The sequence below is a fragment of the Nylanderia fulva genome, unplaced genomic scaffold (genome assembly GCF_048542155.1).
Source record: "Nylanderia fulva isolate GAGA-0341 unplaced genomic scaffold, ASM4854215v1 Scaffold24, whole genome shotgun sequence".
Taxonomy (NCBI): domain Eukaryota; kingdom Metazoa; phylum Arthropoda; class Insecta; order Hymenoptera; family Formicidae; genus Nylanderia; species Nylanderia fulva.
Window position 1 is genome coordinate 2,016,272 of NW_028190304.1, and position 17,102 is coordinate 2,033,373.

At 32.5% G+C, this 17,102-nt stretch overlaps 2 protein-coding genes across 2 annotated transcripts in view; one reads left to right on the plus strand and one right to left on the minus strand.

The window, feature by feature from the left end:
* The window catches only part of LOC114934258 (uncharacterized), a 204,613-nt gene that overhangs the window by 186,814 nt on the left and 697 nt on the right, over positions 1–17,102 (minus strand). The window lies entirely within an intron of this gene.
* LOC114934257 (1-phosphatidylinositol 4,5-bisphosphate phosphodiesterase epsilon-1) overlaps positions 1–17,102 on the plus strand; it is a 144,370-nt gene that overhangs the window by 108,902 nt on the left and 18,366 nt on the right. Inside the window, exons 6-9 of the mRNA XM_029306917.2 lie at positions 1,590–1,915; positions 3,449–3,594; positions 11,068–11,263; positions 16,804–17,034. Of these exons, the coding sequence (XP_029162750.2) occupies positions 3,572–3,594; positions 11,068–11,263; positions 16,804–17,034 (450 nt within the window). The 5' untranslated portion in view covers positions 1,590–1,915; positions 3,449–3,571. The remainder of the gene's footprint in view (positions 1–1,589; positions 1,916–3,448; positions 3,595–11,067; positions 11,264–16,803; positions 17,035–17,102) is intronic.

Consider the following 17,102-nt stretch of genomic DNA (forward strand, 5'->3'; position numbering starts at 1 on the left):
TTGTATTAATGTCATAAAAGAAATATTCTTTTATTGAAACAAATTATTGGTTGAGAAAGATATATTTCTCTTTTAAAAAACACAATCTGTGCAGTACGTATGTCATGGAATTTCAATTTCTAAATACGTATGTCATGGAATTTCAATGTCTGATTACGCAAACATATATTTCTCTGTTTTTCTTTGATTTATATTTTATATCTAGTAGTTAGATTGTTTCGCGTACCGGGTGTCGAAATTCAAAATATCGTAAACTGTGTTTTTATTTTGGAGCATCAACGATAGAGAGCTCGATACCCGCAGCGTGGAATTATTCATCGAAGACCTAAAAGGGTGCTTTTATTCGTCGGTCGCGTCGAATTTTGTGCATCGCTCACGTCGGCGAAAAACTATCATCAAGCTGACCTTTTTGCGCGCGGCAAATGTTAAACGATAGGTAAAAAATTGCCGTGTTTCTTTCACACAAATTGGTACGCTCGAAACTGCAATCACTAACTATGTCGGCCAGATGCACGGCAGCGTGAAATATAATATTTTGATTTAAATATTCACTATTAATAATCCCAGATTTTCACATATTTTAAATTGTAATTTGAACGATTAATTTAATAAATATCACACTAATATTGAATTTAAATTTGTAATTGGATATGAAAATTATCGTAGTTCATTAAACAGATGGAATTTATATTTATAATATATGTATATGTGAAAATTCTGATGTAAACACGTTGAAAATAATTACGCCGTGTGATATGAATAAAAGAAAAAAATTTAGCAAATATTAAAATAATTTCCACTAAATTTTTACAAGCGTCAATCAAATAAAATTTAAATGTAAATTTTCCCGAAAATGCTTCAAAACTTTAATATGTGAATAGATGAATACGATATTGATTTTTCAACGATATTGATTGTCCAAATAATCGCGTTAAGTAATCGATAAATGATTCTTTCGCTCGATAATTATTTTGAAAACAAAGATTATGTATTTCAAGTTTCTTCTTTGACAAAAATAATATATATAAATATTGTAAAATATGTCACATATATCTCTCTTTTTATATTTATGCTATTTTAGTATTTTAACGTTGTCTTATATTCTCATTTTTTGTATCATATAATCTTGTTAAAGCTAAACTATTTAATCCTATCCTTTCGACACATAATGCCACATTTCAAGTTTAAAAGTTTGACACATTTTCTCGAAAGTTACATACTGTATTTTTAAGTATTCATCTTGTATAACTTTGTAAGTGCAAGCAGATTCAAATTATGCTACAACTTTAAAAACACAAATAAAAATATAGCTAACATTATATCAAAAACGAGAAAAATAAACCGCAAAAATATAGCCTAAGAGAGAATCTTCAATTTTAAGATAACTTTAATATCTACACACATATATACATATATTATTTAACACAACGTGTAACAAGATTAAAAATAACATTCCATTCTCAGCTAAAGCTCCATTGATTTTTTCTCGCGTATCTTTTTCGACGTTACATCGTAACGTATAAAAAAAAAAAAAAAAAAAAAAAGAAGAGAAAATGGAGAAAAGTACAATGCTAAAATCAACATTTCAGAGCTGGAGAAGCGGCCGCAGCCGCAGCCGCCTCAGAGCTCTGAGGAGCTGGAGGATCTGCACAAGTTGCTGCACTTCCCCGAGGAGGTGGCGCTCAGGTTGACGGAAATCGAGTACCAGCTGTTCTACCAGGTACCGCCGAGCGAGTACCTAAGGCACGTGGAGCAGGATCCGACCACGCAGAAACCACCTGCCAGGCCACCCCCGTCGCCGAGTCGCAGCTGCAGCAAACCCAGCACCATCAACAACTCGACCCAAACCGAGGAGCTCACTTCCTGGCCTGTCGCCACAGTGCCCGTGCAGACCCTTATCAATCATTTTAATGGGGTACATAGGTCCCTTCCCTTTAATTAATACCCTTAACTACTCGCGGCTTGCATTGCCTCAGCGTGAGAAACAATGATTACGGAGAACGTCTCGCAAATTCATCCCTAATAAGCGAAATATTATTACAACGTGCATTTATGTGAGGGTAGTAATGGACGCGAATCACAATTGTGAAAGCTCCACGCCAAGAACCTCCGGTCTTTAGTCTCGCGGAAACCCTCATCAGCCGCTTTTAATGAGGTATCCACTTCTCGAGTGGCTTTCTCGACGTTTTCATCCGACACTTTCGCCTATTTACTCCACTCGTGCGTGTATACATATATGCGGATATCACCTGACCTCGCTTACCCACCGTGCCATCTGCCATTTTCCACTCTAAATTCTCGCCCAAGGTTGAAAACGTCGGGTGTTCCATTTCTCTTCTTTCCACATTCGTTCTCTTTATCGTCGGGCTAAACAAAAGCCTCGGGGATGGAGAGAATCATTGGAAAATTCTGAGTGACATTTTCCGACGATATTGATTGTCCGAAAATCAATTGCGCGTTAAGTGATCGAATAAATAATTCTTCCGCCGCTCGTCGATAATTATTTTGCAAACATAGATCGTAATTTTTTTTTTTTTTTTCTAAAATGAAATTTATAGCGACTCGAACCGCAATATTCGCGCAAAAGCGATAATTTTTATTTTTATTTTATTTTTACGAAATTCCAATAAAAGTCAATAAAAAAGACAATCACAAACTAATAAACTAAATTTTTAATAATTCAATCCCTACTATTGTCGTCGCTTGTGTTTTATCTCTCGTAACATCGTAGTGTCACTGAACTGATAAGTAAACGTTAAAGCAAATTTGCGCGAAGCTGTAATTTAATAAATCTGTAATATTAATTTTATAATAAAACGATTCGCATATCATTTAATACATTCTGTAGAAGAAAAAATCGTGTAAATTATTCATTTATTTATTAAATTACACAACTACATAAATGCGAATTGTCAAAATTGCATCTCAGACATGTATTATTTCAGTTCAGCGACATCGAGATATTTTAATTATTATACACAGTAGAAATTTTTTTTTGTTAAAACGGTCCCCCTGTTAAAATTTTTGTGTTAAAGATTTAACACATTCATGTGTTAATTTAACCTATTGCTGTTGTGTTAATTGAGTGTTAAATGTTAACTGGAAAAGGGGATGTGCTATATTATCTATTTTCAATTTTACACAATAAAAATGATTTATTTTATAATACAAGTGGGGATGATAAAATCTCAAATTAACATATTTTGAGTTAATATTTTTACATTAAAACTTTGTTAATTTTCCACAAAATTTATTTTAAATTACTCGAGCCTTGCATTTATTTTGCGTCAAAATATTAACACAGTATTTGTGTCACCACTTAACATATCCATATTATATTGAATTAACACAAAAATTTTTGTGAACCGTATAACATTTGATATCTGTTTTTAACACCAATTTTTCAACTGCAGCAATAAATAATCAGTATCACAAATTTGTTAACCAGGTAAGCTCATGGGTCACAAAGGCAATCACCGACGGTGTTACGATAGAGGAACGACAGGCGGTGCTGTCTTGTCTTTTACGCGTCGCGCTAACCTGTTGGAATACCGGAAACTTTAATTCAGCCATGGAGATAATCGCCGGTCTGAAGTAAGTATACGTAACGTAACGTCTGCGCCATTAACGCTAGGCGAACGTCGACTTGTTAAATCCGGCTAACTTAAAAGATCAATCTTTGAACCGCTCTATCTCCCGTTTCCTGCAATATTCACTTTATTACGGTCCATAAGTCAGCCCCGTGTGTACTTCAACGAAAGTCGTATAATATAATTTCTTGTTCTCGCGCCGCATTACGGAAGTCCATCCATCTTCATCCTAGCGTAAGCATCTAACCGCAAGGACAAAGTTGCTCCCGGCACCGATAGATCATTACGAAAGACTACTTTGCGATCGGATTCAAGACTTTAGACCCTCCACTGTAAAAAAGATATGTAAAATTACATTAAAAATTTGTAAAATTACATAAATAATAAATGTAAAATTACATGATAAATAATGAAAAGGTAAACATTTCTATTATTTATCGTGTAATTTTACACTTATTATTTATGTAATTTTACATATTTTTGTGTAATATATTACATATTTTTTTTTACAGTGTCGGCCACGCGTGTGCGTATACGCGTAACTGTAATTACGCTACGTCACAATTGGTTCATTTATTAAATTACCATGCTTGGAGGGAATTTTTAAAAAAGTTCATATTTTAAAAAATTTAAATATTTTCTCTCAAATATTTTCAATATATTAAACTCACGTCTCACCCAACAAAATCTCGATACATGCTTCGCATATGAAATTTTGATGTAATGTTTAACCTTAGACAATTTAGCTAATAGTTTGAAATGGAATTATTTTTCATAGGAAGTTATTTATGAATTTTTATTTTTGCAAAGTTATGATTTTTATGTGCACGCGCAGCTGAAAAATATTAATATTACATATAATATTTATATTGTTATTTATTTTTTTTTATAAATTTGCAATTTTTACATACTTGAAATAAATAAGATGAGAATTTTAAACAAATTACACACGTCCTTGGAAAGGATCTGTAAAACATATAATCCATAAAAAGATCTGCGACACTAATCCAAACTCGAGACTTTCCTGGAACTTTTCTGGATTTATTATTCATGATATCGCGACTTCTGAAATCGCTCTTGTTCAATTAATCTTCTTCCAATCTAATTCTGAATTTATATTTTTCTACAATTTAAACTTTTTTAAAAGAATAAATGCTTTCCTTTCCAGATTTATTATAACAAAGATAAAACAATAAACTTTTGAATGCATATTGTACCTACGTACGTCGAGTCTTATTATAAATGTGAAATATAAAAAACTATGAAAAAAAATTACCTCAATATTTATGAAAAATAATAAATATTCAATTTTAAGAGTATTTGTAACGCATTTTAAATCTGTTTACATTTTGATAAACAAGACTTATAAAGTATAATTTTTCGAGAGAAACTATCCATCCTATGAGAAAAATTATCTCTTGCTTGGAGAATAAGATTAAATAACATGCAAATAAATTCAGAAAAAAACCGATAATTAGACTCTATATAGCTAACATCTGTATAATTTAATATAGAGATAAAAAGTGTTTATTAAGTTTTAATCTCTTATTGTATAATTGCGTTCTGTGAAAAATTCCATTAGAATTTATGAAAAATTAAATTAGCAAAAATTTATATATTTTCGGAAGATATATAATACGAGTATCATAATAAAGATTTATATTCGCAAACGTACAGCAACTAACAATTCTAACAATTTTATTGCAGTTTTAATGCGCGATTAATAAATAGAAAATTAAAAATTCTCATCTTATTTAAAGATTTATGGAAAAAAATCGAAAAAAGTTCTCAAGCGGAATATTCTCATCGCAATTATTATATAGAACCACTCATGCTTTAATAAAACAAAATTCATTCGCTTTAAAATATAAAAAGATTCAATATTTATGTTTTTATTAAAGCTAACATGTGTTACTAAGTAAATAATAAGTAAGACAGTAAGACGGCAATAAGTTTCTTATAGTTGTTTTATAACCGAGAGTTAAGTTTCGAATTTTCATCGATAAAAACTTATCGTAGTATCTTCACAAATCGGATCAAACTGTGCTTGATACGATTACAAGGAAATTTCTTTGCTGAATAAAGTTCGTACCAAACGCGAGCAGTGATCAAGCAGCGGCAAAAAATATTCAGATCTTTCCGGTAGTTAAATAATAAAAAAAACCCTGTTAAACAAGTATCATACTCTTCAAACGTATCCTATGTATTATACTTCATTGGACAAGATCCAATCCTGATAGAGATTTAAATCCCTGGAAAATAACGATATTCTTTGATTACTTCAAAATCTTTGATATTTTCGCAGCCGTGTATCTGAAATTTGTGACGAACCAGCGATCAAAGATATTTTATCCCCTCAGACTTCGATCGTAACACAGTTACGATCCCTATTCGACTACCAATTTTCTATGGAGATGCATATCCATCTCATAAGATGACGATCATTAGGGTCAAGTGTTCCTCGAACAGCTCGATCTCTCTAGACTCGCCTTATGAACATCAAAACATGCTTGTCCTATAATTGCTTCCCCTAGACGTTATCCTCGTAAAATTCCGATATTTTGAGAATCTCGCATCGCATTATTTAAATATTTTCAAACATGTGTACCTACTCTCTCGATTAAGATTTTTTCTCGGAAAATTAACGTCATTGCATAACGTATTATGTAAATTGTATTAAACTCTCTCTCTTTCGACTTGATTCGTATACATATTTCTGCTATACATAAATTCAACTTTCAACGGAGCTTGGATTTCAAACCGGAGAATGTTCGCAGCTTGATTGAAATACTTATAGCAGACTCCCTTTACTCCATGGCTGAAGCATAAATGTTATGCGATTTGCTTCCGGCTATGTTCCCATACTTTGCTATACTATCTCGTACATTTTACATATCTTATCAGAGTAAGTGATAGTAAACACATTATTATTAAACGATAAAGAAATGAGAAATATAAGTCACCTGCTAATCATAACAAAAATCAGCGGATAGATGTTCAAAAATACTTGCTAAATAAATCATTAATAATTATTTATTTATATATACGTAATATTTTATTAAAGGAAAGATGCTAAAAAATCAATATAGTGCCCTACTTTTTAGTTTCTAGTCCTTAACTCAAAGCGCGATATAAAAACTTGTATAGGTATATTTACCAGAGATTGCTTCCTATTAGTTTATATTAATTTAAATAATATTTCGGTCAGTAAACTTTAGCACGATAACAATCTAAATTGAGATGAGAGCACCTAGATATTTAATATTCATAAACAAAAAATGGCCATGAATGATTAAACTGTTATTAAGAAAAGATTAATTCTAAATTAAAATTTAAAAAGTTATTGAAAAAAGTATATGCAAAAGGAGAGAAAAACAATAAAAAAAATTAAAACTCGAGATATTCTATAGCATAAAAAGTAAGATCATTTTACACTCGATTTAAAGACGATATAATTATATAATAAAAATAATGTATCGTGTAAAAATATTTACTGTTGAATTCACTAAATTAAAAAATTATATTATTATATATCTCTCTTTTAGTAAGATTAGTGTTTTGTTGCAAGCCAAAGTGACATTTCGTGACAATTCGCTTTATTGAGAGCATTCCATAAAAATTTTATCGAGCACTACACAGTTCATTCTGCGAATGTTTCTCAACTCGATGCTCTGCCCACGTCCCGAAACGATTGAACGACGTAATCGCATTATTTCGCGAGGGAACTCTTTCGGAACTGCGACCTCTTTCAATCCGATGCCTCGCGAGGAGAATAAGATAATCTCGCGTTGAGAAGTAAATTCGCGTAATGAATGTGTGTCATTAATTTCTCAGAGATCAACAAGAGAGAGAGAGAGAGCGAGAGTACAAGCAACTTGCGCATTCTTCCGTAAAATCGTTCCTCCTATCCTATTTAACAATTAATTCTCGCCTGGCGTGAGAGAAGTGCCGCGGAAAAAAGTACAAAGCGATATTTGCATGTTAAACTTTTAAAGTTTCAAAGAACATTTCGCGTAAAAAGTTTTTGAAAACGCATCGCCCCTTTGAAAGGAGTTCCCGACTGAGGAAATTTGATTAATCATCGTATTTTATGTTATCGTATCTAAGCGTCAAAGGGCGCCTTTTATTGAAGTTTTTGTTCGCGAATCCGTTTGCAAATGAAACTTTCTGAGATTGCATTTTGCATTGTTTTATTTTTCTTTTTTTTTTTTTTTTTAATTTACGTCTTCATTACGCGTGACGAGAATATATATGTGTATGTGTGTGAGAAGGTATAAAAATATAGAATAATCGAATTAATATCGTTATTTGAGAGGGAAAAAATATTCGAAAATTTTCTCACGAGGAGACAAGCTTTTTTTATCCCGACATCTGAAGCAGAATACTTTATTAAGCCGGTCCACAATAGGTGATTTAAGCTCTATGCTTCAATAAATTGACTAATCACAGTATTTTTCTCATACTTGATCATAATTGGTCAATTTCTTAAGGTTTAAGCCTTAAATTACCTCTTGTGGAGCCGGCCTTAAGTTTCTTGCTGATTCTAAAATTACAACGAAAAATATATTTGGAAATTCTGATCCCAATATTCCACGTGCAAATATAAATGGAGAAAACGTCCTCTCTTTGCGTTGTAAATATCTTCCAGAAATTTATTCTGATAGAGAAAAAAGTACGAGAAAAGAGGAAAAAAAGGGAGAGAAGAATCGGAACTTTATTTCCACTTGAAGAATTCAAGAGAGATTGACTTCCTCGCGCCCCATTGATAAATTTCTAACCGATCTTTGTCCCCGGTAACATATACAGTTGTAATAAAACGTGCTAACCTACACACTATGTGTATATCTCGATCTCGATACATGTATATTAGAGTGGTCGTTAAATTGAACATCATGTTGGATGGTCATAAATCAGCTCCAAATGTAGAAAAAATAATTCTCTAATTTTTTCAAATTTTTATTTTCAGCCTTGAGTCTCCCTGTTTACACGTGTTATGTTATATTCTTATATCAGTTCATTTATTTATTCATTTATATGTTATTTAAATATTATTTATATTATATTTTTTATAATTTGAAAAAATACTTAATTTACTTCAGTTCTAGATGGAGTCAGCTGCAAAAGTAGTGAACAAAATTATTTAATTTTTCATAAAAGATAGTCATAAATATTATATGGGCTATTCCGCTATTTATATTATTTAACTAGTTTATGTTATTTTATACTATATTTTCGGTATTTTCAAATAGTTTCAATTTTTTTTCACTAAAATTTCAAACTATTTACAACAAAAATTGATGACAGAAGCAGCTGCAGAACTGTGGTATTAATAAAATTATTAATAAAATTACATGCCAACAGGGAGACTCAGGACTCAAAATAAAAATCTGAAAAAATTAGAGATTTTTTTTTCTACATTTAGAGCTAATTTACGACCATCCAACATTAAAATTTTGAAAAAACCTATATAACGACCACCCTAATGTATATATCGAGTAGTTACTGACCCTAACCGAAATACCTACAATAACTATATCGTCTGTTTCAATCGATGACTCGGAAACTGCGGAGGAAATTGCGCCGATGAGCGTAACATCCCTGATAATAGAAATTTCCACGGATGGAGAAAAGGGCTTTTTATCCGCAGTCCCGACGTTTTACGCCCCGATGTTCGGTCATCACTCCTCGTATCCTTTTCAGCGGATAACGACGCTGGTCGTCATTAAATGTCACCGCGTGCCTTTTATACTCGTTCCGGGAAACGAACGAACGAACGAATTTTGTCTTAAGTGGCATCGAGGAAAACCTTTACGTTTGTTATACCATCGGAAAAAGCAGCGCGGAAATAAAATACTTTTTATTGCCCGAGACCACTGTAAAGCAACACACATCCTGCGCCGTCCTGCGAATGAGCAGATAAAAAGTTTCGTGCGGGAGTAGCGTTTTAGTGCGACCGTAGTTGTAGGAGAGAGCCAGCTAACTGTCCTACGTTACTCGGAAACGTTTTCAACCATTCGCAAAGCTATACATACCCAGAGCTCTCCAGAGGGTACGCTTAAAGAGGGAAGATAATTAACGCCGTAGTAATAAACGCTTCTCGATTTTCAACGACCGCTAATACGCGAAGCGGAACAAGCTGTTTGCATACAGCGCGCGACATGTTGTTGCATCCGGATACTGGTGGAAGCATCGAGCCGGCTTAATTTCGAATCGTATACGGCACACGTAAATGTAAACTGTCGTAATTATATACCGCTATGCACGGTTACGATGTACTAAGCTATAACTGACGCGAACGTTTTCTCAATAATTGCGCGTTTCTCAAATATTGATCTTTCGGATTATAAGCGTTCGATGTAATATACGCGTGAAAATTTGAGAAAGAAAATTTCCGATTGGAACATTTATTGTAGCTTTAATTCTCGTTTCAAGAAAAAAATTAAATTATTTATATCAAATTTTATCCATTATTTCGAAGAAAACAATTTTTTCATCCCCTTCCAAATTAATTTCGCATTCGACTAATCAATGCTTTTAGTGGAACATTAACTGCTAAAATTAACCTCAGCTTAGATGTTTGTTTTCTCAATAATTTCGCGTTTCTCAAATAATGATCTTTCGTATTATGAGCGTTAGATGCAATACGTGTCAAAATTTGAGAAATAAAATTTCTGATTGGAACATTTTTTCTTCTACAAAAAAAATGAATATTTGTAGCTTTAATTCTCGTTTCAATAAAAAAAAATAAAATTATTTCTATCAAATTTTACCCATTATTTCGAAGACAAAAATCTCCTTCTTTCCAAATTAACTTCGCATTCGACTAATCAATGCTTTTAGTGCAGCATTAACTGCTGAAATTAACCTTAGCTTAGATGAACTTAAGCTTAGTAATTTTGCAAAGGGTAAACCACAGTGCAATGTTGGTGTATAAGATTGAGATATTAAGTAGGAATTAACGTTGTTACTTCAATTGAGTATTACAAAGTCAAAATATTAAATCTCATTTATATAAATAATTCTCGCTAATCTCTTAACCAACGATTTATCCGTTAAATCTTTTACGCGTTTCATAATTTAAATAATCCCTCTTAACATTCTTTTATTTAATATAATATATATAAAAAATTTTAAATTATATGTATCATATAGTATGATATTACTAGTATATAGCTATTTATCTTTTAATTGTTACAGAGATAATTTTCTCTTATTGTTAGAATTTATTATTTTATTATATTTATAAATAATTTATTAATTTTTAATAAAAAATAATAAAAAATATCAATATCTATCACAATAAGATTAATATTTTTTATTATGGTAAATATATCAGAGAAACTCCTAAAATTCTTCCAATATTGTCGAAAAATTACCAGTTGACCTTAAGGTCAACAAATTTGAAGAGAAAATTCTCTCCGTGTATGTCTAAAGAAATGTCTCTCGTCTTATAGGGACGTGTACGTTTTTGTTTCAGAACCAACAAGCTAAAGCCATTTTGGCATAGCGTGAACGAGCCTATACCGGTTATGGAATATCTCTCCTCCGCCCTTCTGTCTTCCGAATATGAGCGTGCACTCGCTCGCGCTCTCGCGATGCCAGAATGTCCTGTGGTGCCATTTTTCGGAGCCTTTCTGCGCGAGCTACGAGATATTATTGAATACTACACAAAGGTAAATTCTTACAAGGAATATGTCTTACTCTTTATTTATAGAACGCATTTTGTGTGTGAACTTTAAATGTAAAACAGAAACATATATTTGCACGAGTGAATGTTCTACGTTGTCGTTAAACAGATCTACATCATTTTTAAATAATTAAAACATTAGCTCTCGCTCTTTTCAAACGCCGAATAATTTATCGAGCATAATTTTGGATGCTACCTTCCTGCTGAGAAGATCACGTCAACGCAAGATGACGATTCGACAGAACAAGATTTGTGCATTCATCGAGCAGAAGATTAATTATATGCGATATTCAATTCAACAATTAATCAAACAGTTTGGCTTTTTTCATTGAATCGTATCAAGTGAGATACGACATATGCAGAAAAAAAGAATCGAGGAGATTGTGAATAATGGAACACTCTCGCAAAAGAATTCGTATATTTTGGCAATCGGCCAAAATAGTTCACCGATAAAACTCGATATATCTCTTCGAGTGCATCACAATCAAGACTGCTGAAAACCGAAAAAGTAGACAAAGGTCAATGATACGGCAAATTTACTTTCTGTCCCGTCACTACTATATGTTATGTCTAAAGATAGCAACTTTGTTATAGTGAATTCAGCCGAAGAAAAGGAACTGATAAGAAATTAGAACAAATAAGAAAATTTATGTCAGAACTTAGAGGCCTGCATATCTAAGTTTACGAAAGTTTTACTTGAAAAGATAGTTTCTTAAGATAAAAATCGAATTACAAAAGACATTAAATTTTGTTTCATTATAAAATAAAAAATACATTGTTATATTTTTTAAATAATTATTAATTTTAATGATTAACAATTTCACCGACAATCTGTCAAAACTGACGCAAGAAAGCCCTTGAATCGTGGAGGAGAAATAGTTTGTGCTTGAAGCAAGATTATTTCGAGCGCAATCGCGAGAGAGAATCGTGCAAAGAAATTCTTCGACGAGCTTTTTACGAAGAATAGCACCGTGACGGAAGAGCGTTGGCGGAGGTTGAGCCATAAAAACGACAAGGAAAGGGGTTTCTATCGGCCTCCAGCAGCTACGATGGTTGTAGGCCGGCGGAAACTACTTGCTCTTGTCGCTAACGATCATCATCGGAGAACAGAATAGCCGCGTCGTCGTCTTCCTCGCCTTTTATAGCGTCACGCTATTTGACGGTGAGAGCAAACACACGTTGTGCTCCCGCAAACGAAAATCACTGCCTCTAAGAGTAGCTCATGAAAGTTAACTTGCGCAACGAGTCCACGGAATCCCCCTGGCCGTTGAAAGTTAAAAGCACGCATTTGCCACCGTCTAATTGTAATTAGACTTTCCACTCGTGTGGATCCCATGTGCGAAGTTAAAGTGTTGTTTCCTTCGAAAAAGATATGAATTGTTCTATTGCGAAAACAAATATTCTTGTAACATTATTTGTGTTTTTAAACAAATTTGCCTTTTTTTTCAAACATAGGAACTGTCAACATCTGTCAGCTGTTAAACGTCAATTTTTCGTAAAATCGTGTAATCTTTATAAAATTTTGTATCTTCTATTGCGTTCTATTGCGAAAACGAGTGTAACATTAATTTGATGTAAGTGTAAGATTTCTCCAAAATTCGCAATATTTTCAAAGATAGGAACTGTCAACATCTGTCAACTGTTAAATATCGATTTTTCAACGATTTTCTCAAAATTGTGTAAACTTTAAAATTTGCATTTTAATGGTAAATAATAGAAAATCAGATTTTCAAATTAAAATTTCACATTAGAAAGATAAAACTAGACGAAATTTGCGTTATAATATGTTGTAAAAATCTATTTATAGATTAGTGTTCAGAAAAATTATTTATATCTTATTCAAAATAAATGATATCCAAGAGAATTTTCTCTTATTGTTAGAAAAAATTTTAAAAATTAAAAAAATTGTAAATTAAATTTTTAGAAAAGAATTTACTCTGAAAATCATGCTAATCGTAAGACAATATAATTTTGAAAGAATTTTATAAGAATTTCTCTAAATAATATATATTTATAAAAAATATTAATAATCTATCACAATAAGATTTACTATGTACATATTAATATTTTTTATTGTGACAAATATTTAATCTGAGAAACTCCAAAAAAATTCTTCCAATATCATACATAATTGTCTCACAATTCCCATGATTTTCTAAGAGATAAATTCTAAAAGAAAATTCTCTTCGCGCACGAATGTATTGTAATAAATCATGTAATTAGATAAGCTTATACCAATAAAGAAATTGATGACACAGTTGACAGTACACAAAATGTACAACTTGCGAGATGCAAAGCTGTTTGTAAAGCGATCATTTGCATCTTGCTAAGCTAATCATTAATTACATTCGATTAAGTATGACAACACGATCGATATTGTAGGAGCCAAGTAAACACCACGCTTTGTCTCGGGACTATCCAAGATGCAACTTAAATGAATCTCGTTATCTCATTGTCGCGTTCTCTCTCTCTCTCTCTCTTCCCCTTCCTCCTTCTTTCTCTCTAGAGAAGATAATCTGCCAACCGGACATATTCACGGCATGGGATGCCGCGGCTCGCAGACAGAATTTCAAATCGACATCGGCGCGGTACTAAGATGTATGCCAAGCCGATGTGCATCGCTCTGTTATCCCTCCGTGTTTCTGGTCTGCCCCGTTGCTTATTGGCACGTAAATGTATACCTCGGGGAATAGAGAACGCGGGAAAGGAGGGCAGTGAGAAGGTTAAACAACAGACACTGCGAAAGTCACTTTGCTCATCCAGCATCACGTCCGCTTCACGGATATTCTCGAACTTTAAATTTTAAAAGACCAGATATTGTATACAATGTGTCTCTCTTCTCTCTCTACCGCCGTATTCGCATTATTATTTACGAATATGCCAAGAAAAATATTCTGAACGAATATACATTTCGCGGAAACAGTGATAAATTGAACGTACAAGAGAATTTTTGACAAATTCATATTAAAAATTCCATTAATTTAAATTGTATTATTCTATTAGTTCTGCGTCTGTTATAAAAGAATGCAGACTACTCCATTAACACGTATACCATATTTTATAAATGAATATTAAAGAAAAAAGAGAAGTTATAAATTAAAATTTTTTGAAGACTTTTTTAGTTAATTACATATTTGAAAATTAGTCGCTTTGAATCTAAAAATTTTAATTAGACATTAAGTTCTTTGAGAAGTGAGATCACATATATTGCAGCGACATAAAATACTTTGAAAACCTACATCAAAACAAATTAAACCTTCTTAAAGAAACAATTAAAAGGGATGATCTTTCTTCGTTTTAAATATAAACTAAAAAAGAATATTTTGTGTCTAAAGACATTTCTAAAAAAAAAAAATCTCATTTTAAGATAACCTCAAGGGATACTAAATTAATATCTTCCTTAAAGCGGATCCTTCCTAAAGTAAAATTCTTATACGATACGAAATATTCTCCGACCCTTTAAACGTTAATCTCCCTGCATTTTGCTCGCCTTTCTTATTTGCCCGGGTGGTCAGGTTGATTTTCGATCAAAAAAAGTAGCACCGTCGTTCTACAACGCGACGAGCAGATTCCTCTATATTTTCTTCACGAGAGCCAAATTAACATCGAATGTATTTTCCTTGCCGGGAGCAAGTCGAACAAGATGTATTCGGATTATCCTACTTTCAAGCGTATTCCCGGAGGGCTTCGGCATGTTTGCAATTTGGATCGCGCGACTTAGCGACGATGCTGTTCGACGTTCGACGGCGAATCGATCAGCTGGTGGTAGCAAGGCGCGATAAAGCGAAACAGCGTTCACCTTCTGACACGGTATCTCGGCGGAACAATATATCCGATATATTAAAGGTTATTGGATAATAAGCCGCGTTAAAGTTCTTGCTCTCGCGCATTATAGAAGCCAAATCAGTTTGTAAACAATTAGCCTCGTAGCCATGCGATTTCAATCCTTTACTGTTAAAAGGAAAATAAATGAAGCGATCATTTTTTTTCAATTCACGAGTGTACAGTTGAATACGTGGTATACGAGAAAAGAAAAATGTCAAAAAAGAATATTTTATTAATACAACGTATTATTGATTTTTATTTAAAAATTCGTTTAATTAAAATGAAAAGTTTGTTATAAATTAGATTTAATTATTTAATTTGAATTAATTTTTTTCAATTCATGAGTGTACAGTTAAATACGTGATATACGAGAATAGAGAAATGTCAAAAAAATAATTTTATTAATATAACATATTATTAATTTTCATGAAAAAAATTCGTTTAATTAAAATTCAAAATAATTATTAATTAGAATTAATTAATTTGAGTACATGGTTTATGAAATGTATGTAAACTGATAGGAAATTCTAAAAATAATAGAATATATTTAGAATCAAGAATATTAGAAGTAGGACGTGTCAATTATCTCTCTCAAGTTTCTCAGTGCTATTTATAATTACAAGATCGTCGAGAAGAATTTACGTTTGCAAAAGAGCCCTTTACATGTTACTACTCTTCGAAATCTAAAGGGGCGCCCTTGTTGATGAACACGTAAGATTTCGAGGGTGCATCTCGAGACAAAGTCCTAAACTATCGATTCTCGAAAGTCAAGTTCTCTTTGGACACACAAAGAGAGCTTCGTTACTCGAATTATCGAATCCGGGCATCCTTGAAATGAACAATGTCTTATCGCTAGTCCCTTCGAAGCATGTTGTTATCACGTAAAATGGAATAACAACATATATACGAAGCGATAGCAATCGTTACTTAAAATTCTCGCGAATTCTGCGATCCAGATTATGAAACGTTACATCGTCCTAATGGAATTGATACGGAAAATTTATATATATTATATAGATACTTCCCGTAGTTTGCGATATATATCATACATTTTAATCCATTCTGACGTAATCTCATATAATATGTTCATCTCGCACGCATATCACGATAACAAACAATCTAATACATACCTGCAATCATTATTCTGTACATTCCTCTTGTCGCTAGTTTTCTGTCTGTATGTATTTGCTTGCGATACATTATATTGCGTTACATTACGTCATGTGAAATTAATTTCGTGTGCATTGTAACTATTTTAAAATATATTGTTGATAGTTATTTTCATGAACTAGTTTCCTCTTATTTTTCATTATAATGAAAATGTATAGAATAAACATAAAAATGATCAAATTAAAAATGTATGAAAAATACTATTCAAAAAATTAATAAAGTTATATACTCTCATATATCATATTTTTTAATGAGAATTATAGGAATTTTATTATTATTTGAAATGAAAATATCTGAATAAATTAAATATGTACGTTGAAATTCAATACGTTTTTCTATTGCTTATAATCTTTTATTAAAAAAAATTTATTTTAACAACACACACACGTTAAATTAATTTTTTCTCAATTATTATTATCGCACAAAGCGTAAAATTCAATATTTTTTTTGATATAATATGGATAAATTTTGCAGAGCAAATATTTAATCGAAACTTCCGACGACTTATTGTCTTGGCTCGCAATGTTTCAGTCTCAGTACGGGTTTAGAGAAAATCGCGAGTCACCACGTGCTAGCGCTAAGGAGAGCGAACCTCAAGAACACGTGCCTTTGTCTGTGCCGGCCGCCAGGATCGCCGTCGAGAGTAACACAGAGACGCCGTCGGGATGGAGTTCGAGGACTACCGGCTCCTCGAACAAACCGGAGAACCCCATAGTACACGACATGAATGCCGTTCTCGACAAAGTCGCCCTCTTTCACAAGGTAAAAGAGAGTGTTCCCGCGACAAACTTACCTTCAAGATTTCTACTAGACTAATAAACATGCTACAT